We start from the raw sequence: 27836 nt of genomic DNA on the forward strand, positions 1-27836 counted from the left end.
CAGTAAAGCAGCCAACATAATCCAACCCACCCCGGACATTTTCTCTTCTCCCCCCTTCCATCGGGCAGAAGATACAAAAGACCGAAAGCACGTACCACCAGGCTCAAGGACAGCTTCTATCCCACTGTTATAAGGTTATTGAACAGTCCCCTGGTATGATAAGATGGACTCTTGTCCTCACAAACTACTTCATTATGGCCTTGTTCCCTATTGTCTGCCTGCACTTTCTCTGTAACTGTAACCCTTTATTCTGCATTATGTTATTGCTTTGACCTTGTACTACCTCAACGTACTGATGTGATGAAATGATCTGTATGGATGACACGCAAAACAAAGTTTTTCACTGTACCTTGGCACGTGTGACAATAATAAACCAATTTACCTAATTTTCCTAAGTATGCTGCAACCACAACAGGGACTGAGCCAGGGCCCGAGTGAGGGTCATGACTTGGTGCTTATGGCTTCAGATGCAGGTACAATCGGAAGTTTGAAAGACAAGATGAGTGGATTGATTGCCTAGTGAAGATGTATGCAGAGATGAGAATTCCTGTTTATTTAGCTGGCGCCTTGTTTACAGAAGTATGTAAGAGGACGTGGATAAAGTCAGAAGGATTAGATCCTGAGAATAGAAGACGACAAGAGAGCAGCAAAGACGGAAAGATATCAGGGGAGTACCAGACCTGGATTGAAAATAGCAGGGAGTTCAGCACAGCACAGTGAGTCTCAGGTTAACATTACTTCATAATAATAAATGATTTTGGACAGGCTCAATGAGCAATGATGGGTTTAGAGAGGACAGATCAAGCAGTAAATGATTTACGAGAAGACTGGACTGAACAATAGGAATGTTTAAAAAGTCAGTTGGGAATTAGGAGCGTTGGCTTGAGCAAAAAGCTAAAGCAAAACATGGGGCAATCTGTCTCAAGATCCAATTCTGTCATATAAATGTTTATGATCATATATCACTTGAGCATCACTTGTCGCAAAGATCTCCAGCCACCACTGTTGGCTTCACTCCAAGTTCAGACGAAGAATATGGATAATAGAACATAGGAACCAGCCCTTCAGCCCACAATGTCTGTGCTGGCCATGATGCCAATCCAATCTAATCCCATCTGCCTGCAGATTGTCTATACTCCTCCATTCCCTGCCTGTTCATGTGCCCTTTAAATGTTGCTATTGTATCTGCTTCCATCACTTTCCTTGAAAGTGTGTGTTCCAGGCACCTACCGCTATGTAAAAACTGCCTCAAATCTCCTTTAAATTTATACTTAAACATATGCCCTTCAGTATTTGACATTTCCACCCTGGGATCTGTGATTATGTAAAGATTGTATAATGAAATGACTGATTTTATTCCTTCTTTAAAATTGGTGCGGATCTCTTCCATCTGTACTTTGAAGGCAGGATGTATGTTTGAAGATTCATTTCCCTCACTACCTCACAAAAAAAAATGAATGTACTCGTCTTAATTTAGCACAATTCATATTCTCAGAACATGCTGAAACACTTCAACTGTAAAATATGCCTTATGACGTGGAGTCATATTTAGATAACTGAGGGAATTAAGGTAGCAGCCAAGATGCGCCCCATGCCATGCATCCATTAGTACGGTATAGAATCAAGGAATAATATAATTGTTTCAGTGCAAAGACCATTGAGCCATTCAGGCCTACTGCAAAAGAGGGCTAATTGCTCTCATTCTTCATTTCCCTCTGCATTACATGACCAATTTCCTTCTGAGAGCTGCTTCCACCACCCTTTCCACCATGTAAATTCCACATCATGACTACCTGATGCACAAAAAGACATTTCCTCATGTCACCCAAGTTCTTTTGCCAATCACCTTAAATCTGTAGTTCTTCAACATTCTGCCAAAGAAATCAGTTTTCTTTCATTCACTTTCTTTGGACCTTTCATAGTTTTGAACACTTGCATCAAGTCATCTTTCCACCCTCTCACTTGCAAGAAAAAACAATCCTCATTAATCCAATTCATCCTTGCAACCATTCTACTAAATCTTTTTCTGGATCCTCTCCAGTCACTTCATAATGCAGTGACCAGAATTGGTTGCAATACCTAGTTGTGGCTGAACCGATATAGAGATTCGGCATATTCTCCTGGCTTTTGTAATCGATACCTTTATTTATAAGGCACAGAATCTTGCATGCTTCCTTAAAAATCAGTTCTTAAAGCTATTCTGACAACTTCAGAGATTTGTGCACTTATACACTCTGATGTCTTTCTTAGGGCTTCTTTTAGAATTGTACCCTTCATATTACCTTGTCCTTTCCTGTTTTTCCTATATTATATCAATAAGCACTTCTGTGTCAAATTTTGCTTACTACATGCCTATCCATTTAAAAATCTTTCCGTATATCCTGAAGTCTATTCTTATACACCTCACTGTTAACCACCCTTCTACGCTTGGAATCATCTCCAACTTTAGGACTGGTGACCTGCATACCCAAGTCCAAGTTTATATAAAGAACAGTAGTGGTCCTAATACCATACCTTTGTCCAACACATGTTTCATGTTCTAAGGTCAATGTCATATCTATGTTGGCCCACCTAACAAGTTCATTATGTAGTGCTTCATCAAAGACATATTAATCACTTAGCCCTCATCCCAAAATTCAGTTAAGTACAATTTGCCTTTAATAAACCCACACTGGCTTTCCTTGATTACTCTATACTTGTCAAAAAGACTATTAGTTTCGTCTCTGTGCAGTTGATGTAGAAACAGAAAAACCTACAGCACAATTCAGGCCCTTCGGCCCACAAAGCTGTGCCGAATATGTCCCTGCCCTAGAAATTACTAGGCTACCCATAGCCCTCTATTTTTCCCATCTCCATGTACCTATCTAACAGTCTCTTGAAAGACCCTATCGTATCCACCTCCACCACCGTTGCCGGCAGCCCATTCCACACACTCACCACTCTGAGTAAAAAACTTACCCCTGACATCTCCTCTATACCTACTCCCCAGCAGCTTAAACCTATGCCCTCTTGTGGCCACCATTTCAGCCCTGGGGAAAAGCCTCTGACTATCCGCCTGATCAATGTCTCTCATCATCTCATCCTCCTCATCCTCCTTCGCTCCAAGGAGAAAAGGCCCAGTTCCCCCAACCTGCTTTCGTAAGGCATGCTCCGCATTCCAGACAGTATCCTTGTAAATCTCCTCTGCACCCTTTCTATGGCTTCCACATCCTTCCTATAGTGAGGCGACCAGAACTGAGCACAGTACTCCAAGTGGGGTCTGACCAGGGTCCTATATAGCTGCAACAATACCTCCCAGATCCTAAAGTAAATTCCACGATTGATGAAGGACAATACACCATATGCCTTCTTAACCAAGGAGTCAACCTGCGCAGCCGCTTTGAGCATCGAGACAGTCTACACAGACTTCAGTAAGGCCTTTGACACAGTCCAACAGAGGAGATTGATCCAAAAGGTTAAACCCTATGGAATCCAAGTCAAGTTCACAAATTGGATCCAAGATTGGCTTGGTGATAAGAGGCAGAGAGTGTTGCGTTTGTTACTGGAAGCTTGTGACCAGGGATCAATGCTAAGATCCTCATTGTTCATTTTATATATATTAACAATTTGGATATGAATGAAGGAGGTATGATTAGTAAGCTTGCAGATGACATGAAAATTGGTGGTGTTGTTGATAATATGGAGGATGGTCTTAAGTTACAGGAAAATATTGATCAGTTGGTAAAATGGGCAGAGCAATAGCAGGTGGAACTTAATCCTGATAAGTATGAGCTGATGCATTTTGGAGGACTAATAAAGGTAGGACATACACAACGAATGGTAGAACCCTAGGGAGAACTGAAGAACAGAAGGACCTTAGTGCGGTTGGCATAACGCTATTACACCGCCAGCGACCCAGGTTCAATTCCAGCCACTGTCTGTAAGGAGTTCGTACGTTCTCCCTGTGTGACTGCATGGGTTTCCTTCGGGTGCTCTGATTTCCTCCCACATTCCAAAGACGTATGGGTTAGGAAGTTATGGGCATGCTATGCTGGCGCCACAAGCACGGCGACACTTGTGGGCTGCCCCCAGGACACTATGCAAAAGCTGCATTTCACTGAGTGTTTCAATGTACATGTGACTAATCTTACAAGGCTAAGGATCCCGAAGATGGCAGCAAAGGTAAATAAGGTGGTAAAGATGATGTAAAGGATACAAGCCTTCATTAGCCAGGACATAGAACATATGAGCTGGGAGGTTATTGCACACAGAGAATGCTGTTGCAGGGCTTTGACCCAAAATGTCAACCATCCCTTTGCCTCCATAGATGCTGCTCGACGCACTGACTTCCTCCAGTAGTTTGTTTTTTGTTTCAGGTTACTGCACACGGTTTTGTAAAACATTGGCTAGGGCACAGCTGGATATTGTTTGCAGTTCTGGTCACACACTATAGAAAGGACGTGATTGCACTGGGGAGGGTGCAGAGGAGATTCACTACGATGTTACCTAGGATGGAGCATTTCACTTATGAGGAGAGACTGGATAGATCAGGTTTGTTTCCTTGGAACAGAGACTGACAGGGGACCTGACAGAGGTACACAAAATAATGAGGGGTATAGATAGGACAGATAATAGAAAACTTTTCTCCATAACATGGGTGTCAAAAACATCGAGGGCTTAGATTTAAGACAAGGGGAAAGTAGTTTAGAGGGGATTTGAGGAAGAATATTTTTCACCCAGAGGGTGGTTGGAATCTGGAACACACCAGCTGAGTGTGTGGTGGAAGTGGGTACTCTCACATCATATAAAAAAACATCTTAACATGCACTTGAATTGTCAAGGTTTAGAAGGCTACAGACCAAGTGCTGGTAAATGGGACTGGCATAGATGGGTAAATGACAGTCAACATGGACATGGTGGGCTGAAGGGCCTGTTTCAGTCCTATATGCTGCTTGATATTTAAAACTAGACTATTGATTACAGGGATTCTACAAAACTTTAAAATAAAATTTTAACCACTCTACAATCCATCATCCAAATATCTGAAGTAAATATCCACAAGAAAGCACAAAGCTTCACTCCTAAACATATACCTAGAGACAGTAAGAGGGATACAGATAATTAGCCTCTTTTCCACATTACAAACTAATCTCAGGATAGTTTTCTAGTCAAATATATTGATCCAATTGTGATTTAGATTGATCAGTGAAGTAGTAATAAATTAAACACAATAGTGAAAAAAGAACTGTTAGTGATCTCTTTCTTTTTGATGCAAGTGAAGGTGGCATAAGAAAATTATTGATCAGTGGATTGCCTGCACATAAATAAAACTGAAAATGCTGGAAATATTTACCAGGTCAGCCCTGACCTAGAAGGATTGGCTTTGATTTGGGTGAAATACTTCTTCAGATCATATCTCCAATTTCAATGTTCATGATGGCATGTGCAGAAAACATCTGTCCCGGGTCACAATAATGCTCTGTCCCTCCTTAGTTATTATTGCCATTATATTTCCCCTCAGCACTTCACCAGTCACAAATTGCTGTTCAATTTTATTCTACACGCAGCTGTCAGGTGTCAGCTGAGGATCAATTACTTTGTTCTTGCCATTGCTAGTGTGGTCCACTGATGTCCATTCCTCCAACTCATTAAATTATCCTAGACCAACAAATGGTTGTTCATCTGTGCACCTCAACCCAGATTCTTCAAGCTTCTCACCAAAACAGATTTGGGGGCAGTTTTAATCATACCCGTTGGAGAGAAAGTGGATAGGCAAGTAATTTACCTACATCATCCTGCTATCCAGGATTTTAAAATGCTCCCCTGAACAGACATCAAGAGTTCAGGCAGGGTCATTGAACCTGCCCACAATTTTAACTACAGTTTTTGAAAGTCAGACATAATCAGCTGGAAGGAAGAGACCAGAAAAGCTACTTCACTGGCCCAAAAAATTCATCCCTGGCTGGTAGTGCTAAAGATGCTGCAGACCGAGCTGCCAAAATTCAGTCCCATTGAAGTCATTTGTAATTCCAGTGCTGCAAACTTCACAAAACAAAACTCCATCTGAAGGTGCCAATACTCAAATCTTCAGGCTCATTGCCAAAATAAATTAGTATTCTACTGCCATCATAGATTATAGAATTAAACCATAAAACCATAAGAACAGAATTAGGCCCTTCGGCCCATCGAGTCTGCTCTGCCATTCAATCAAGGCTGATTTATTTTCCCTCTCAACCCCATTCTCCTGCCTTTTCCCCGTAACCTTTGACACCCTTGCTAACCAAGAACCTATCAACGTCTGCTTTAAATATACCCAATGACTTGAACACCACAGCTGTCTGTGGCAATGAATTCCATAAATTCACCACCCCTGGCTAAAGAAATTCCTCCTCATCTCTGTTCTAAAGGGACATCCTTCTATTCTGAGGCTGTGCCCTCTGGTGCTAGACTCTCCCACTACTGGAAACATCCTCTCCACGTCCACTCTATTCAGGCCTTTCAATATTTGGTAGATTTCAATGAGATCCACCCTCATCCTTCTAAACTCCAGTGAGTACAAGCCCAGAACCATCAAAAGCTCCTCGTACATTAACCCTTTCATTCCTGGGATCATTCTTGTAAATCTCCACTGGGCCCTCTCCAATGCCAGCACATCCTTCCTTAGATATAGGGTCCAAAACTGCTCACAATGCTCTAAATGTGGCCTGACCAATGCCTTATAAAGCCTCAGCATTACATCCTTGCTGTTTATATTCTAGTCCTCTCGAAATGAATGCTAAAATTGCATTTGCCTTCCTTACTACCGACTCAACCTGCAAGTTAACCTTTAGGGAATCCTGCACTAGGACTCCCAAGTCCCTTTGCACCTCAGATTTCTGAATTCTCTCCCTGTTTAGAAACTAGTCTATGCCTTTATTTCTTCTACCAAAGTGCATGACCATACACTTCCCTAAACTGTATTCCATCTGCCACTTCTTTGCCCATTCTCCCAGCCTGTCCAAGTCCTACTGCAGTGACGGAGTTAATAAAGAATAGAGGTCTACCCTGGCTCTCGCTTCCGTCAGAAGTTTTCTGAGCACCTCCCATCCCCTTCTCCTGCGTAGTTATAACCTGCTGGTCTCAAGTCTACAGAGGGTTGGTAAGTTTGGTCCTCCATGTAAAGCCCACGTAAGTGCAGGCAGTCATCAGGCCTAATTCAGCAGACTCCAGCCCATTGTGACAATGAACCTTAAAGTGTGGCACAGTTTTCCACTGTACCTCGGTACAAGTGACAATAATAAACCAATTCCAATTCAAGATTTATGCCTGCAGACCTGCAATTATACCACATTCACACAAAGCCTTGATGCAAAAAAAATCTCATTGTCAGTATGCTTTGGAGGCTTGTGTTAGTTTGGTTAAATAGAAAATGAAATTTCATGCAGACATATTTACAGTCACATAGCAAACAACTGCCAAAGAGAAGGAATATCCTATGGGTCACCTCACTTCTTATTTATCTTTCATTTAAAAAGAACAAAAGAAAATAATAGTTAGTTTGATATTTTGTTACATGATTACCTAAACTCTCTTGCCTTCAGTAGCAATTTTAAAGTTCCTAACATGGTTTTATTTCAGACTTATAAAAGAGATTCTGACACCATGATCAAAAAACTGAATCTGTTGTGTTCCTTCACTGTTGATACAATTTCCAAATCTACAATTACACCCAGATCTAAGCAATGCCACAAACACAAGTGGCTTCAATATAACATGCCAAGCCTTATGCTTCCTTGCTCTATAGTTTCCCTTATTACTGCACATGATTGGCAGTCAATAATGCCAATAAACATTATACTCTTCGTACTGTTTCTGAAGGCTCCTTAACCTATACGGGTTCCTTTTGTGTCTGGGGTCTAATTACATAAGAGGTATTATAATTACTTATCAGACTAAATTGTAGAGATGCATTGATACTATTATCTTTATAGTACACTTTCCTTATTCTAGTTCATTTTTAATTTTATATTTTCACTAATGTACATTATCAGATTTAATTCTAATCATTAGTTCTATCATAATATGGATATACCATTTACTTCATATAAATGCCTGAATTTAAAGAAAGCTCAATGCTAATGTCTTGGACAATGGGTGCAACTATACTCAAGGGAACCCTGAGGAAGCGGCAGGTTGGTAGTGTTTGGAGGGAGTGGTGGTGGTGGATTCCTGGAAGCTTGCAGCTTTGTTAAACAGCATCTTCAAGTCAACGATGAAGTTAACTAAGACAAAAAAAAATCTGGAGAATAAAAGATAATATTCCACACATGCACAATTAATTTTGAACCATCTGCAAAGTGTGTGGGGGGGGGGAAAGGAGGGGGTAACAGGTGAAACCGACAGATGGGGCTGAAAGAAAAGCTAGCATATTAACACAAAATTGAGTCTTTGTGTCAGTGGTAGAATAACATTACATCAGATACCCTGTTCTTTGTCTCAAAAAATGATTGTCTGTTTGGCACTTCAGTGCATCTCCCCAGAAGACATGATGTAACAGCAGGTCTCAATGTTATCCAACACATATGAAACAGATACTTTAAGTAACCTCAGCTCACAGTATTTCGTACCAAATAGATGGTGTAACACGTGGCCTGACAATCTGGTTGACATTTGCTCTTTGCCCATACCAAGCCTCTCACAACCTTTCTATCTCCTGTATGTACAGACGTCAGCAGGGCAGATAACAAGGATGTGACATAGAATGGGAAGCTGAGTTAAATTCACATCTTCTGAAGTGTGTGTGTGTGTGTGTGTGTGTGTGTGTGTGTGTGTGTGTGTGTGTGTGTGTGTGTGTGTGTGTGTGTGTGTGTGTGTGTGTGTGTGTGTGTGTTCTTTATAGCATCTCGACCAGCTTGCTGTAGTCCAACAAAATTGCAGATCATGGAAGAAATGGGGTCCATCTGGGAAAGGCTCATAAATAAAGTAGGTACTCTCAAAGAAGGTCAGTCTAGAAATCTGCCACATATTAGCACATAAGTAGTAAAGACAGAGCAGCATGCATCCTCAAGCTCAAGACAAAAGCCACCCTGGGCAATTTTCCTCCTTCTCCTCAACTCCCACATAGATGTGCACAAACATCACACACAGCACCATACAGTACAAGCTGTTTTGAAAGCCACAATTCAAACATTTGTTCTATCCTTGTGGCACTATTTATCTGCACCTGACAGTTGACTGACTGATTTGGCATATGTTGTTCTTGATGTCATGAAATAATTCCCTGATATTAGTAGTTGTGCCTACAAGTCCACCTCCAACAGGGGACCTTGCCATAACAGACTTTCATTTGTTAGCAAGAGCACTAAAATGTAACTTCCATTAGCAAGCCCAGGAGGGACTTCCCAGGTCTGCAAATGTATGCACTATGAGTGTACAAATTACTGGATTAGATATTCTCCATAAATAAATAAAAGCACCAATAGAATCAGCAAAATAATTTCCCACCCTGCCCATTTTGGTGGGCCAAAGGAAAATGACAGCTGAAAACAAGACCTAAAGAGAAAAGAGTCCCAATTCAAACAAACAGCTCGAGACTTTGTTGTGGCTTGATATAACTCATGGAATCCAAGATAGATGTTGGGGTCCATGTTCTTCAGAAAATATCTATATAGAGAACTGTAAAAATCAACTTTGTATCTTTGTAGAATGCTCCAGGTCAGCCTTAAGTTATACCAGACAGCACAAAACATACATCACAGAAACTGGCCATCCAAGCCTACTGGCGTAACATTTCCATCTCCTCCATTTCCATCAAAGTCAGCTTTTCTCCCAAGGGCATCTGTAGGCTCAAATGTCTAGCATTCAGAGTAATATCCACACAACTATTGTCACTTTCATCAAATTTCCAATACAACACATATTTAACTGGGAGCGAAGCTCTATAACTGTCTGGATAAAATGTATTAATTAAGCAAGATCTTCCAATTAATATTTTGTCACAAGAAAATATATGGAGAATTTTATTCATTAATAGATGTAGGCAGGGAACAATGCTATATGCCTTGCCATACTGCTCTTGTGAAAGTGATTGTAAGCAATCTTCCTGAACTGCTCTAGACCTTGGGCTTAAGTTACACCCACAACATGCGAGAGTTCTTAATGAACTAAGTGGTTTGCTAGGTCATTTCAGTGGACAATTAAGAGCCAACCATGCTGATTTGGATATGGAGTCATATAAAGGCCAGACCGGATTAGAAGATCAATTTTCTTCCTCAAAGGTTATTGTAGCAATCCAGTAGTTTCTGTTTACTTTGCATTTATTTAATTAAATGGATTTAAGTTCTCCAATTCTCATTGTGTTAGTTCAACTTATGACTTCAGATCATAGGCCTCGCTGTCTAGATGAACATAACCACTACGTTACCAGGCCCCTGTAGGGAAAAAAGAAACATTGACAGATGGATGAGGGGCTGCTGAAAGAGGAAAAACAATAAATCACACCTATTTCAAATGAACCGCCAGAAATCAAAGCACAGGTTGGTTTTTATCATTTATTTTTACAGTAGGTCTGTATTTACAGTAAGATAATCCGGAGTTACAATCCTTTCTGTTGCTATGCAAGCTCCTATTCTTGCTCCTGAGCTTTGACAGGTTGGCTGTGTGTCTTAAAATAACAGGCTACAAATATCTTTATTGCACAAATTCTTTTCAGGCTAGTGTTTCTATGGGAAATTATGGGACAGAGGCTGCATAATAGTTTAGTTACTTGGGGCTTTATTTTCTTGCATTTACTAATTACTCTGAATGAGCATGCATGGACTGGAGAGGCGGTTTTATACTTGGTCCAAGTTTTCCAAGAACAGTACTGAATATACAAGTACATACCCCCACCAAGTATTAAAACTTTTATACATAGTAATACATTTAATTAATAGCTTTACATTAAAAATTAATTAGTGCTGAATTTTGAGATAAAAACCTAAGTTTGCATAAGAAATTCAAGTGGAAATAATGCCAGCTACATATTGATAACAATACTTAGGGAGTCTGGTAGTAAGGGAGAAACCTGACAAGGTCTCAGAGCAATATCCAAAGCCCAACAACCTTCATCAACTATTATCCTTCATGCAAGATCAGAACAGTTCATGCTGATTCCATATTCAGCTCCTTTCATGGCTCCATGAATTGTTCCATTTATACTCCTCAGATAAGGACGCATTTTGTGCCCATATGAAGAAAGACCTGGACAAAGACTCAATGTTGATCTTAAAAGCAGCAAGTAACATTTATGCCACAGAAGGACCAAGGAATGCCCATCTCTACCAATATCCAGATGGGAACACCAGTATTTGCAAGTTTCCCTCCAAATTATATATTATCCTAACTTAGAAATGCATCACCATTCCTTCTTCATCACTGGGTCAAAATCCTCAAACTGCCTACCTCCCAGCGCTGTAGGAATATCTCCAACATAAGGACTACAGTAGTACTGGAAGATAGCTTACCATCACCTTCTAATGGGAAATTATAAATGTGCGTTAATGCTGCCCATGGCAGCAGCTATGTGGATGGCAGAAAATAGTATACCTATGTTGCTTTCAATGCCATTTAACTTTGCAATAGCAAGCATACATATGGGACTTCCCAGCCCATTATTCAAATCACACATAAATACAATGAATAGTTATATTTATATGCGAAATGCAGGGCTGCTGGGCTAACAGAAAGAGAAAAACTGTGCCAATATCACAGATTTACAGCACAAAAGGCCAGTTATGATGCAGACAGAGAAAAGTGAGTCACCTGAAGTTGTACAATTCAATAATGAGTTTGGAAGGCTGCAATGTACCCAGATTGTGAGTAAAATATTGTTCCTCAATTTTACATTGGGCATTTTTAAAATAGGAGTCTATAGATAGTGGTATAGAGAATTAAGATGGCAGGCAATGGGGAGCTTGGAGTTGTCCCCACTGACTGAATGCAGGTGCTCCACAAAGCAGTCACCCAATATTTGTTTGGTTTCTCCAATGTAAAAGAAACCACGTTGTGAAAAACAAATGGATTGGAAGAAGGGCAAGTGAATCACTGCTTCACTTGAAAGGACTGTTTAGGTCCCCGAATGGCAAGAAGGGAAGAAGTACAGGTATTGCATTTCCTGCAGTTGCCCGTTCTACTCCCCATGTCCATTCTCGTTTACAGCTTTAAAATCTTTGTGCCCATCTTATTCATGCTTCAACTGGGACCCTGGTCCCAGCTTGGTTCAGGCGAGATACATGGATGATACAGTTCCTTCCTGTCCTGGTACTGGTGCCAGTGTCCCATGAACAAAAATCCTCTTTCCTAAACTGTTTAAAAAGATATATATCCAATTTTCCAATCTGCTTCTATAACATAATGAAGGAAGAACATAGAACACTACAGCACACTACAGGCCCTTCGGACCACAATTTTGTGCTGACATTTTATCCTGCTCTAAGATCTATCTAACCCTTCCCTCCCACATAGCCCCCTATTTTTCTATCATTCATGTGTCTATCTAAGAGTGTCTTAAATGTCTCTTCAAAGGTATGCAAATGTTCTTGCTGGATGTGGTTTTCACCATCAACAAACTGTCATTCTGCACTCCAGACATAATCCTGCACTACAATATATTACTCTACATTAATTTTGGCTACTTTTTAGACAAATGAGGTATTCTTGCACTAACTTTCACTAAACATTAAAACAGTATGAAAAATTTAAATACTTGCTACCAAAAGGTAACAAAAAGCCAAGTATCAGAGAAGAGCAGAACCTCCTTCCTCCTCTGCACTCCTTTCATGATGCATCATTTACGACAACTCTGGATGTTAGCAGATAAATATTTACATTATACGCCTTTCCAAACTGCATCCAAGTTACAAGTACACCCAGAATACACATTTGGAACAGGAAGCTGTGAAGTGTAGCTGACATTACTCAGCTAACGAACAAATATGTAAGTGAAGAAATGTAAACATTACTTCACTTGCACATGCTGTACTCCAGTAAGCCACCCCATTATAGAAAGTAGGCACCAAAAGCTTTGAGTAAAACTAAGGTCAATGAAAATCAACCCCTCCCATGGCAGGAAGATAGATGCAATTGTCAAGATCAAGCAGTAAGACATCACTGCAAGAGTTCTTCGACCCGACTTGCGTTAATCGCTTCATTCCTTCCATAAAGGGAACTAGCAGCACAGTTCAACAATGATTCCACAATTTGTTTCAGTCATAGTTTCAGGAGTAATAAAGTAATTCCATACTATCCTACAGACAGACTCATAACACCTCCAAAATGCACAGCAGTTAATCGTCCACGTTGCTCTGACTGCACCTCCACCAAGGAGGACAAGGACAACAGGTAAATGTTTACACCACCTGCAGGTTTTCCTCCAAGTAGCAAACCATCCTCTATTTTTAAATATATTGCCAGCCCTTCATCATCACTCAGTCTTAATCCTGGAACTCCTTGCGCTGCAGCACCGTGGGAGGATCTTTTCCAGAACTTCAGTGGTTCAAGATGGCGGCTCACCACCACCTTCCCAAGGGCAATTAGGGATGGGGAGCAAGGGCTGATCTTGCTGGTGATGCCTCCATTCCAAGAAATGAATAAAAACAGTTGCCTTCCGCACAATGTCTTACCAATTAACCTTGACCTTGAACTGCATCACCAGGATCAGATTCCAACAAAACTCAAAGCCAACCTAAAACAGCCCTCACTATGGAGTTCAAGAGCAAGGCGGGGAGGAGTTCTATGTGATACACGGCTCATATGACCCCCTCAAATTCTCTCCACAAATACAGGGCACAGGCCGGGAGTGTCAAGGAATACTCATGATGTCTGGATGAGTGCAGCCGAAACATCATTCAATAGCTCAAGAACATCCAATCCAACATTGATCCTCTCCAACACAAGCACCTTTCACAATCTTCACCTACAACTTTGAGACTACAGAGACTGTCATGTTTGCATGGTTGGAGAAGCCCAGAATTCCTCAGGTAATAAAGGGAATATGAAACCAAAGCAATTGATGTCTACGTTGTTTCTCCCTTTTGTTTTCTAAAGCAACTCATAAGTGCATGTACCCCAAATACTTCAGGCAAGAATGTCAAGGTTGCATGCTGATAAACAGGAAGCTGAATGGATAATTACAAGGATGATGAACAAAATAACGAGAGTCTTAATCATACAGCATACAGCAGCAGACACCAATGTAATGCATCAGTAGAAATTTTACACAGTTAACAAAACAACCCTATTCAATGAACTGTGTAATGGTGTACTATAACACACTTCCACTTCTATTACCTCTCTAGTGATACTGTGATTTATATTTTTTCATGGTATGTAGTTTACTGTTAATTGCCTGTAAATGGAGCATGGGCAGGATGGGGGGGATACAGTAAATGCATACTTATCTGCAGTAAATAAGTGAAACAGTTAATATTTTGCAATGATTCTGCTATATTTAGAATTAATTTTAACATCAACACACAAATTACCAGACTATTCAAATCAATTTCACAATTTGCCATAATGGGATTTGAACTAATGACCTAAATATGGTCCATATCACAACCATTTATCCATTCATCTAATCTGCAGTAAAATACTTTTGAATGCTGTTGCACAGCTATGAAAATTACAAAAGCTGGATATTTAAAATGCTCAACCAAAACTCAATTTAGTTTTCCACTAACTTCTTGGTAGCATTCTGTAACCTAATTTCTTGGAACACAGGAATCCTGGACCAGTGCTAAATATTAACAAGTAGTATGCTGGTACTTTCTACTAACATCCACCCATTATTAATCACAATTTTTCACTAAAATTATGCATCAAGAAATTCAGTCCTGTATTATTTACATGATAAGAACAGAAAATGTGAATCATGAACACAGAGTGACACAACAAACATTAAGTTAACAACAATTAGAACAACATCACATACACATATCGTACCCTCCTTATTTTTATTCCCTGTCTCATTTATGCCATTTGGCTGCACATCTGCACAACACAAAAGAATGTACTAAGTCACTCCCTGTCCATATCATGTGTCCAAGTGAGGTGCAAAATTTTGACTCCATGGAAGGTTAATTTTAATGACAAACATAATATATCAGCACATTTCATCAGATGCTTTTGAAGAAATGATGAAATAATCTTAAGTAGTAGGCAAATGCATTTGACTTTTGAGGTTCAGTCCTCAGTGGTAGGTTAGGAGAACAATGAAAGGCCATATGATGGATCACTTCACAACTAACCAATAGGAAAGACAACAAGAAAATCCAATCTTGACAATAACTATTTTAATATAAGATGTAATATCTAAATAAGTTTACTGGTTGCAGCTCAAGATCCAAGACATCATGGTCGATACCTACAGCAGCCATCAGGTCTGGAAGAGCAGATGCATTCTGGAAGAATCTTCATAAATGGATGCTGGTTTTATTTCTGAGTGTGATCATATACGTATCTGCCTGGTTTTCACTCTTTGACCTACTTTACTTCCTGATCCAGAAACACCTTACAGTTGAAAGTTCTCATCTATCAATTCTACTAACATTCACCAAGTTTTTCACTGAAATTATGCAAGTCAACAAATTCAGTCCAGTGTTATTTACATGACAGAAATAGGAAATGTGACTCACAAACACAGAGCAAAACAGTAAACATTATAGCAATCAGAACAACATCACATCCCACTTATCATATCCCACTTATTTGTTTTTCCCTCTTATCTGCACCCCTTTCTACCTTTATAATCCACCCATGCAACCTTTGAAAATCTTCTCAAATTCTGGCCTCTTGGGGATCCCCAATTTGCATTGAGCCCCAGTCCACCCCACCCACTGATGCCCGTATCTTCAGTTCACATGCCCCATACCTCATCACCTCCACATCATTCTCACAATTTATGGATAATTCTTAAAAATCTGCCTCATTGACCAAGCTTTTCATCTACAAAAATCTCCTGTGTAGCTCAGTTTCAAATTTTGCTGATAATACTCTTCTGAAACACCTGGGAATGTTTACTTTTAGATTAAAATTATTATCCAAGTGCAAACATTCAGTTATAAGAACAATGAGGGTGAACAAACTATTTCTACAATGCCTTCTTCAGCAGCTGTGAGACCACACAATAAACATAGTTGAATCAGAACTCCCCCAAATTTTTGGAACACACTGATGATAGGACACCAAATCTGGTTTCTTACGACATGACAAAACCAGATGATAATTTTCTCACAAAATTTGCCCACATTATATTGTCATTTGATGACAGCTCTCTTTTCAAGACTGATTTCTTGTCAACTAAAAAAGTCTGAGAGAATGAATTTGCTTGCCAAATGATTAAGTGTAATGTGATTCAGATCCAGAAGCACTTGGAATGAACCTGCACTGTAATTTCCTTTAAGGACTGCACTTTGTATTATGTAATAGTTTCATATGAACCATAATTCATGTAGGCTGATTGGCAATGAAATAAAAATATCCTTTATTATTCCTCGAGGTCATGGCTACTTTTGAACTCAAGCAATTTGAAGCGGTCATGGACTTTATTTCCTGTAACAGATGGCATCCGAGATCACCTGGCTTGTTTTTATGCATTCACAGGCATTGTCAAAGGTGGCATTTGATATCCATCCGTAATTACTCTTGAAATGAGGAAGAATTAACAGTCAACCAGATTAGTGGGTCTGGCATCACATGAAGGTCAAACAAGGTAAGGGTGGCAGAATCCCTTTGCATGAAGGAAATTAGTGAACTGGATTGTTTTGATGATATTGCTGTCATTATTATTCTTGTTATCAGCTTTTTAATTACAGGTTATTTAAATGCTTGTATTTTAAATGCTGCCACAATGGGTTCTGAACTCCAGCTTTCCTTTTGTTCATTTATGGTTTGTAGACATCACTGGCAAAGCCAGGATTTATCCCTTTTGCCCTCGAGAAGGTCCTGGTGAGCATTTTGAAACACTGCAGTCATTCTAATGAAGGCATTCCTACATTGCTGGAAGTATTTAGACCCAGTGATGATAAATGAAAAGTCACAATTCCAGGTCAGGGTGATCTGCGTTCTGGGGAGTAACCTGAAGGTGGTGGTGCACCTGCTGCCCGTATCCTTATTGAAGGTAGAGACTGCGGGTTTGGTTGGTATTATTAAACAGCCTTGGTGAGAAACTGCTGTCTGGTGAAGATTGAAGACCAGGCAGATGTATACTTGCACTTAGACATTAACCAGCATCCGTTTGTGAAGATCCCCCCAGAATGCATCTGCTTTTCCAAGCCAGGTGGCTGCTTTAGGCATGGGAGTTACCAATGACTATAAACTCGATCAGATTAGTACTACCAAAACAGACCAGAGGCTTGATATTCTGCAGTGTGTGACTCACCTCCTGACACCTCAATCATATGTCACAAGTCGGGAGTGTAATAGAATACTCTCCATATTGCCCTGATAAATGCAATTCAAACAACACTGAAGAAGTCCAACACCATCCAGGGCAAACCTGCTTCTCACGTACCCCATCAACACCTAAATGTTAACATCTTCTGCCACTGGAGCACCTTGGCCGTATTGTGCACGATGTGCAAAATGCACAGCAGTTGATGGAGGAGGTCTCAGCTATTAGAATACCATTGAGTACCAAGGGCAAGTGGCTAGATTCTCTTGTTAGAGATGGTCATTGCCCCACACTGTTACGGTAGGAATGTTATTTGCCATATATCAGCCCATGCCTGACTGATGCACAGTCATGCTCTATGCAGGCATGGACTGCTTTACAGACTGAGGATTGTCAAAAGGAACTGAACATTGTACAATCATCTGCAGACATCCACATTTTTGATCTTATGATGAATAAAAGTTATTGATAAAGCAGCTGAAGATGGTTGGGCCTCGGACACTGCCCCAAGGAACTCCTGCAGTGATGGCTGAGGCCAGGATGATTGATCTCCAATAACCACAGTTGTGACCTAATCATCAATGCCCAGTTTGGAGCCATGTGGTCCTGGGGAAACAATTTGATTATTGGCAATTAAATGCCACTTGATAGCACTGTTGCTGATTGAGAGTAGACAGACTGGGCTATAACTAGCTGGGTTGAATTTGTCCTGCTTTTTGTGAATGTGATCTACCTGGGCAATTGTCCATATTGTCATGTAGATGCCAGTGTTGTAACTGTACCATACAACTTGCCTACAGGCATAGCTAATTTTGGATCACAAGTCCTCATTATTACAGTGGGATGTTGTCAGTTCTCATAGCATTTGCTGCATCCAGTGCTCTTAGGCATTTCTTGTTATTATATAGAGTGAATCAAATTGACTGAAGACCGTGTTCTGTGATGGTGGGGATCTCAGACAGAAGCTTAGATAGATTATTTATTTGGCACTTCTATTGAACATGGTGCAAGATCTTTTCTTTAGCACTCACCTGCTGGGCCCAACCATCCCCAAGGATAAGATACCTTTATGAGTCACATGTATATAGAAACACACAGTGAAATGCATCTTTTGCATAGAGTGTTCTGGGGGCAGCCCGCAAGTGTCGCCACGCTTCCAGCACCAACATAGCATGCCCACAACTTCCTAACCCGTACATCTTTGGAATGTGGGAGGAAACTGGAGCACCCGGAGGAAACCCACGCAGACACAGGGAGAATGTACAAACTCCTTACAGACAGTGGCCAGAATTGAACCCAGGTCGCTGGCGCTGTAATAGCATTATGCTAACTGCTACACTACCGTGTGGATGATCTTGGAGCCTCCTCCTGTTAACTGTTTAATTGTCCACCACCATTCACAACTAGATGTGGTTGGACTGCAGACCTTCGATCACTTAGCTCTGTCTGTTACATGCTGCTTTTGTTGTCGAGCATGCAAGTAGTCCTGATGCAGAACAGATTTACTAAAATGTTTCAGGGGAAAACAGATTCTATTTATGATAATAATGTGTTCTTCTCCTTAGAACAGAGGACGTTGAGTGGTATAGACAGAATAGGTAGAGAGAAACTGTTTTGATGGAGGGGGTCAAGAACCGATGGACATACAATGAAGGTGATTTGGAAAAGAACCAAAAGCAATACAAGGAGAAACATATTTATGCTTAGAACAGTTAGGATCTGGGAAACACTCAAGGTGGGAGTTGGGATGGAGATGATGCAGTGCAGGCTAGTGCAGCTAGATTCAATTGGCTGTTCATTTGCTCAATGAGGAATAAATTTGTAAGACTATGGGGAAACAGTAGGGGAGTAGCATTAGCTGAATTGCCTGTGGATAGACCAGCATTGACCCAAGGGGCAAATGGCCTCCTTCCATGCCATAATCTTTCTATAATTCAGTACCATTTTAAGTGACTGAAAATCTCAGATCTACGATTCCTGTTCACACAAACTTATAACAGCCAAAATTATTTTTTTCCTGACTGTTAAGTGCAGACTACCAAATTTAGAGCCTGATTTCTTTGGTTAAAAACTGCATTAGCCACTGAAATTCCATGACCTGCTGGAATAATGCAAGTACTGTTGGAGGCAGAAATATTAGTCAGGGTGCTGGTGATGACATTGCTTGGGTAATGTGTGAGGAACAATTATCTATTGTTCGCAGAACCAGAAAGAACTACTTAGGAATCAGAAACGCCAAACTGAATGAGCTGTTTTTTAATTTACATATACAAATAAACATGGTATTATCCATCTCTGCCGAGGAATCTCCTGCAAAAGAAACTTTTTGCATGAGTCATCTTGTGTTTTGTAAGACCATTCATTGTGGAGGTTCATACAGCAGCAGGCTGTAAACTCTGCTGAATGAAGTTGGAATACATGTTCTACTCTGGGAGTATTCAGAGGGTATCATAGCTGTTTCATAACATGAAAAGATACTTAAATAAAAGTGTTGGTACCTGGAATTAATAGCATAGACATGATAGGCTGAAGGGCCTGTTTTTGTGCCATTTGACTGCACATTTCTTTGTATTATGGATATTTGAACTCTTCTCACTAGGCTAGAATAGATCAAGTGACTAGCCAAGGGCTTGTAAATTAGTGTGCACTCATTAGGGTGTTGTAGAATGGCACAAATGCACTGGACCAACAATAATCTTGGCTGATGTCTCACTGCAGGAAACCCTAAACTCCCCATAAAATAAAAGCATAGTCACAATGCAACAAGCGGGAACTAAGTGGGGAGTCCTTGCTCTGCTACATTAGATGAGTGCCTGCCTCCTTCTTGCTGGCTGGGCAAAAACTTGCCTCATCCCCATTAAATAAGGTTGAAACAGGCCTCGTAACTGTAACGTGGAAATATTGATTAGGTTTGCAATAAGTGTCATTGGATGTACGTAACCAGCCTCTTTGTGTTAGTGCATCAAATTTAATAGAGGACCAGGAATGAAAATACTGAACTTTGTAACAAAATCAGTAGACTGATTTTCAACTGCACTTCATTTTACACAGATATTGTATCACTTAAGGTATCAAAATGGGATGACGTGCAATCCAATTTCTAGGTCTAAGATAATTTTCTTTCTATAAATGACTACAGTAAAACTCCAATAATCTATCTGAATGTTTGGAAATCCTGATGGTTCAGCATCTGGTTTCTGTGCTCCCATCGTTTCAATAGCACTGCAAGTCCTTAGTTCCTACACTCTCTTTAAATTCACTGATGCCCTAGTTCTTGCATTCCCTTGAATTTTGAGCAACAAACAATCTGCTGAAATGTTGCTCAAAATTCCAGCATCTGCAGTCTCTTGTGGCTTCCCTAGAACTTTACTGGGTTCACTAGAAAATTTATGATACCATTGTACGACATCTTAGAAAAAGCAAATTAAAAGTGTGTTGGAGTATTAATTGGAATAACAGCCAATAGTCCAGAATATCTGTCAGTCTGGCACCAAGGTCCCAAGTGTGCGGGCTTAACAGAGTTTCATTGTATTTTCAGGCTAACTACCCTCTCTCCTAGCACAGGGACCTATCGATCAACATAATCAGCAACCAACAGACCTTTCCTCCCCATCCCAACTGTAACTGACACGAATGACTAAACGAGCTGCCTACTTTGTCCCCAGTGCAAGCAACTGGATGCATAGTGCTGCATAATCCACAGACATCTTCCAAAATTGATAAAACGTCTTTGTAAATTATATCATCATAAAATATATGTACACATATCTGCATAAAGTGCAAAACAGCATAAAATATGGGTTTAAATGAATATTACTTCCATGAAACAATTTAATTAACTCTCACAAATATAATGCTTACATAAAGTATGTGATTGAACTTTCCTGAGAACACCAATAAATTAAGACCACGTGTAAATGAAAGATATCTGTTTACTGTTATACCTGTTCAAATTTTCTTTCATTTTCACAATAATGATCAGTTGGTTGTGACCATATAGAATAGGGCGATGTGATCAAACATTCTTGGTTGAAAAATTCAACCAAACTCATAGAATAAGGATTCAGACTTCAAAATGTCAGACTTACCATAGAATGAACAGATTTTCCCCTTGCATCAACAGTTCGTTCCACATACTGGGATGAGAGCAGACCACTAATTTAAAAAAAATAAATATGTTAGTCAACATATAAATGCTAAATAAGTTGAGGGCAATCGATTTATTATTAATCAGATCTACTTTCAGACTGCTATCTTCATGCATTTTATTAAAAATTGCAGATAATAACCATTGTCCCAAGCACAGAAGTTGTAGGATCTATTGTGAAATTTCATAACAACCCAATTGGCTTATCCTGCATGTAGTCACCCTTCTGATATCCTTACTCTTATTTAATAGCAGATGTAGGAATTTTAAAGAGGAACAAGTTTCACATGGGCAGAACTATTCTAAAATCTGAGGTGAATAGTTTAAGACCAAGGCTGGGAATGGTGTGTGTTCCAGTCAGCTGTTTGCTCAAAATGGGCAGGAAGAAACTGTCAAACAGTTTCAGGAAGGTCAAAACCATAATGCAGGCCACCTCATTCCCACTTCTATTACATTGGATCCATCCAATTTTGTTTCTTCCCATCTATACTATCTTTCACTTCCATTCACTGTCACATAATCTCTCCTGCTTTCCACTCTATTAAAGTATCTTATCTATATCTTGCGTACATTAGAGGGCCTCTGCTACTTCGTATAGGCCCCAATCATAACTCCCTTTCAAATAAAGGCAGAGTTAAGATACAGCAAGCAGGAACAGAATGGGGATTATTTTCACTGCTACTTTAAGTGAGTGCCTGTTCCATTCTTAAATGATGGTGGAGCAAAAACCTTTCTCCCCCTCCCTCAACCCACGTCATCTCTCAGTTGATTCAATCCACTTCAAACAAATTAAATTTCTTGTAACAGAACCACTATTATCAAGCATAACAAAATTATTTTAAGCAAGCTGTTTCATCAGGCATGGCAAGCCAACTGAATTACTTAAAATTTGCATTTTCATTATTTTTCCCATCAACACTGTACCCTAACCACTGCACACAGAGTACAAGTAGAAAATAGAGACAGCCTACTTTTTCAAGGAATGTATTTGTTTTAAACAAAGGGGAACAGAACAGAAGATAAGAAAAACCTATTTTATTACAGTAAACCAGCAGAACAAAAGACACAAAAACTGCCTAGTTTAAGAATCTTTTGGGCTACTCTTCACTTTCAATATTCTTAAGGGACTGTTCCCTTTGCAGTTGCCTGGAGCCAATCCTCAATCAACCAGTTGCCCCCCCCCCTCCCTTTTCCCAGCACCTCCCAGCATGGCTGATATAATCCTTGCCCTTTTACCTCCTCCCTTACTTTAATTCAGGGTCCCAAGCAACACCGCCCCCCCCCCCCACCCCAACATCCACCTCCTTTCAATTTTGTATATTCTGTTCAAAAAGCACTTTATCCTGGACAGTGAGGAGAGCAAACATAAATCAGATCAATATTCAACAAAATGTCTTTCATCAGTCCATATCAATTACTCCATATTTCTGTCTGCCTATTCCTTAAATATTTTGCTTCACGCATATTCCAACCTCTGCCTCAAACACTGGCCCAAAATAAGCTCAACACAAACTCAATAAAGCAGTCTTCCAAACTCAGTCCTCAACTCTTCCAGGCGATTCTGCATTTCCCACTTCGTTTTGATCCATCCAATTTTTTTCTTCCCTTTTCCACCACTTTTCACTTTCAAATCACTGTGCACCCTAATTTTTGCTCTACTGCCACTATCCCCCATCCATGCCCCTCAGTACTTGCTTGTTAAATTTCTAACTTTCTCCTTTTCTCATGAACTTCAATTCTTTCACTCTTCACAGTTGCCGCCTGACCTGCTAATCATATCCAGCCATTTTTACGATTTAAGATTTCCAATATCCCTTGCATCTTCATTTTGGAGATGGGATAAAATATTGATTACATGTTCAACTGCAAAATAAGTAGGAAAATGTTAATATTGTTATCAAAACAATTATTAAAATACAAAAACATAAAAATAGCTGGAAACACTCAGCAGGTCAGACAACATCACTACCACAGCCAGACGAAGGATCTCAGATTTTAACTACTTTTCTCTTTACATGGATGCTGCCTGACCCATTAAGCATTTTCTGTTTTTATTTCAAGAAATTTTGCAGAGATTTAGAAATGGATCTAATTTATTAATATTGCTTCTTCCCTGCACAGTTAAAGCAGAGTATAATAGATGGATTGTTTTAAAATATAGCAGAAATTAAAAATTCCAGATATGTCTTTTCTTTAAAAAAGGGTGCAAGGAATTTGGATATTTACTCATCCAAGTATAGCTAAATTACTTTGTTGATCAGAATATCCAGGCAGATATCACTATCACTGTAACAATGCTGACAAGAAAACATTGTGCTCTAACACGAGCACAACCCTCCCCACCATCGAGGACATCTACAAGAGGCAGTGCCTCAAGAAGGCAGCATCCATCATTAAGGACCCTCACCATCTGGGACATGACCTCTTCACGTTGCTACCATCAGGGAGGTGGCACAGGAGCCTGAAGACCCACACTCGATGTTTCAGGAACAGCTTCTTCCCCTCTGCCATCAGATTTCTGAACGCTCCATGAACACTACCCCTCATTATTCCTCTTTTGCACTACTTGTTTTTGTAACTTATCGTAATTTTTACGTCTTTATGTCTTGCACTGTACTGCTGTGCAAAACAAATTTCACGACCTATATCAGTGATAATAAACCTGGATTCTGATTCATTACTCTGCATTTTCAATAAATCGGTAAGAACTCATTTGGCAAAGTTCTATCAACAACACTGAGTTTCAACAATAAATGAAAAATGAATAGATATTAGCACTACTCCATTTGGGACAGGGAAATCCACAACTGCACATGGTAACACCTCATTTAAATTTTAAATCAAGTCCATATCTAATCATGCTACACTGAATGTGGCTGTGCCAACAGTGAATAGCTCAGAAAATGGGCTCCAGGATCAACTCGAATGGGGTTCATGAGCATAAAACATGGCAAACAGAGAATGAGTTTGGAGAGGTAGCAAATGTTCCCCTTTGAATTAATGGAGATTGAAAGAGCAAATTTGTTGCAAGTCCCAGCTTGTACAAGAGGCTTTGGATACATTTCAAATTTGTTTGCTGAAAAGTGGCCTGGAATTGAAATTGGGACTTGAAACATGGGTTTAATTTGTCAGATAAGCAATCAAGTTTTCAGGCAATTGTTGTGTAGATTTGCTTCATTTTGTAACTCTAACAAAACGTTCTGTTTAATCAGTATGATAATGTAGTACATGGGAAAATAGGCCATTTAGCCCTTTGAACCTGTTCTGCCATTCTCTACAAACATGGATGATCCTTCATCTCTAAACCATATTCTCAATCTCCCATCCCCCTTGATGCCCAAACATAGTGCAATCATCAGCAAGTATCTCCATATCTGACTTCCTGACAAAGGGAAAGTCACTGATGAAGCTGCTGAAGGTGGTTGGGCCCTGGACACAGCCCTGAGAAATTCCTGAATTATGTATAGAATTATACATAAGCTGCACATTCCAAATGCTTGAAGATTTCTACAGCTAATTACAAAAGGAATTTTATACATCTTTAACCATCCAGAGAAAATGGAGTGCTGATGTAAAGCACAAATTATTCATAAGATGTTAATTTATATTTTATGTTGTTGGTTAAGTTCCAAAATCTCTCTTTACTACTATAAATCAGAGAAGCATACTTAGTGTGATGCTTTGCATATAAAAATACAATCATTTAGATACTTCCAGTTCTACTTCTACACTGAAAACAAAGGGTCACACATCCCTTTATTGCATTCATTTCAACAAAAAAGATATAGACAAATGTAAAGGAGAGGCCAGCAGGAAAGAGCAATGGGACTTTCATTCATTTGCAAAGCTACACCAAGTCTTGCTCCCATCTGAAAAGATGTTAGCAGGAATTAGCTAAGAAAAAGTTGGTTGCTACAAACAATGAAAGTCATATTGATATCTGTATGGTTGGTGAAACTAACAAAGTAGATCTTGAACTGACCAGAGAAATTACCAATCAGCTAAGCAAACTGAAGTTTTCAAACCATAACCAAAATTGAGTGAGAAGTGAATAAGTCAAGGTGAGCTTCCATGTGTCACTCAAAAGGGTTCTCAAGACTCAGAGGAGAAAACACAAAATCTACCACAGCAGAGCAATATAATCTTGCAACTCAAACTGAATGGGGAATGAAGGTGCCAGTTCTGGTTAAATATAATCAAAGAAGTTTGACCAAATAACATTTGATTATGTGGCATTTAAGAACCATAGAACCATACAGCACAAAACAGGCCCTTCGGCCCACCATGTTGTGCCGTCCATCAAACCACCACACTATCTAACCCTTTCCTCCCGCATATCCCTCTATCTCACATTCCTCCATATGCCTATCCAACAAACTCTTGAACTTGTCCAATGTATCTGCCTCTACCACCACCCCAGGCAGTGCATTCTATGCACCAACCACTCTCTGGGTGAAAAACCTCCCCCTGACATCTCCCCTGAACCTCCCACCCATAACCTTAAAGCCATGCCCTCTTGTCTTGAGCATTGGTGCCCTGGGAAGGAGGCGCTGACTGTCTACTCTATCTATTCCTGTTTTATACCCACTATTTTCCAATTTAACTTCATTTTCCTTGGTTATGCTCCTTACTATCACTGTGCCTGAATGTGATGATTTCAACACACAAACCTAGAAAAACACATTTCCTGTGTTCTCCTTGGCTTATCACTGAACTGTTTTTTCCCCTTTGAACAGGAAAGATCTTTCCATAGTGATACATCCCTCTAGTTCTCCAAGATTCAGTTTTTTTTTTCCTGGTCACTCTACCTGCGTCACTTCTCATTGTAGCAGCCTCATTACTTGAGCCCCACTAGACACATGTGATCCTACGGAGGAGGAAGTAGGTAGTCTTAGTGATGGAAAGTACATGGGATTCCAATAATGACTTCAGCTCAAATAAAATGCCAAGATTGCAAACAGCCCAGCCCAGCCCAAGACAACCTCAGTTAGTCTGGGAATAGTAATGAAGTCAGTGGTAATGGGAAAGGAAAAAAAAATATTAATACTAGTGAAAATTTAGTTCTGTTCTTAGTTTTCCACTTCCATTAGAAATTAGGAGGTGGGTATGGGAGAAAGAGGAGGTGCCAGGGAGTAGAAAAAGCAAGAGAATACACATCAAGATTCAACTGTCTACTTATCATTTCTTCATATTAAGCAGCTCTTTTCAGTGAGCAAGCAGCACTCACACAAGATGGCAGCAAGGAGAGCAATTATGATTTCCCCTTTGGGCCTTTTGCATAAATCTTTGGCATCGTTTACCTCAACCTTCCCACCATTCTTCCACTCCAAACATGGAACAAAAAGAGCTGAACTCCAGAGGCAAGGCTAGACTGACTGACCTTGCATTGAAGCAGCATTTGACCAAGTATGGCTTCAAGGAACCCTGGTAAAACTTAAGTCAATGGGCATCAAGGGGAACATATTCCAATGGTTGGAATCTTTCCTTGCACAAAGGAAAATGGTTGTGGTTGTTGGAGGTCAATCATTCCAGCCCCAGGACAGCACTGCAGGAGTTGCTCATGGCAATGTCCTGGGTCCAAACATCTTTGGTTGCTTCATCAATGACTCTCCTTCCATTGTAAAGGTACAAATGTGGAACCTCACTAATGACTGCAGAATATTTAATTCTATTCCAACTCCACACTTCATGCAACAAGACCCAGATAACATTTAATGAACTGACTAATAAGTAGCAAGTAATATTCACACCCAAAAGGTGCTTCCTCCAACAAGACAGTCTATTCTCATGCCCTTAGTAATCAATGGAATTCCCATCACTGTCATCCCTTCCATCAACACCCGAGGGACCACCATTGATAAGAAACTCAACTGCCACATAAATACTGTGGCTGCAAGAGCAAGTCAGATGCTGGGTATCCTGTGGCATGTAACTCACCTCATGACATCCCAGTGTCCTTCCACCATCCATAATGTACATATCAGGAGTGTGATGGGATACTCTCCACTCGCCTTGATGAGTACAATTCCAACAACTCTCAAATAACTCAACATTATCCAGAACAAAGCAACCCACTTGACTGGCATTCCATCAACCACCCCAAACATTCATTCCATCATCAATGGCACACAGTTGTTGCAATGTGTACCAACTACAAATATCACTTCAGCTACTCACTTTCTCTTACTGCACCTCCCAAATCCATAACCTCTGCCAACAAGGGAAGGACTAGGACAGCAGGTACATGGAATCACCACCACCTACACATTCCATTCAAAGTGCCCACCATCAAGACTTGGA

The 27836-nt window shown here is 40.1% G+C and overlaps 1 protein-coding gene across 8 annotated transcripts in view; it reads right to left on the reverse strand.

The window, feature by feature from the left end:
- The window catches only part of adam22 (ADAM metallopeptidase domain 22), a 232200-nt gene that overhangs the window by 156119 nt on the left and 48245 nt on the right, over positions 1-27836 (reverse strand). For all 8 annotated transcript variants that reach the window (XM_052015804.1, XM_052015808.1, XM_052015807.1 and 5 more), the window contains one exon: positions 21478-21544. In XM_052015804.1, coding sequence (XP_051871764.1) covers positions 21478-21544 — 67 coding nt within the window. The remainder of the gene's footprint in view (positions 1-21477; positions 21545-27836) is intronic.

Source organism: Pristis pectinata, chromosome 5 (genome assembly GCF_009764475.1).
Source record: "Pristis pectinata isolate sPriPec2 chromosome 5, sPriPec2.1.pri, whole genome shotgun sequence".
Taxonomy (NCBI): domain Eukaryota; kingdom Metazoa; phylum Chordata; class Chondrichthyes; order Rhinopristiformes; family Pristidae; genus Pristis; species Pristis pectinata.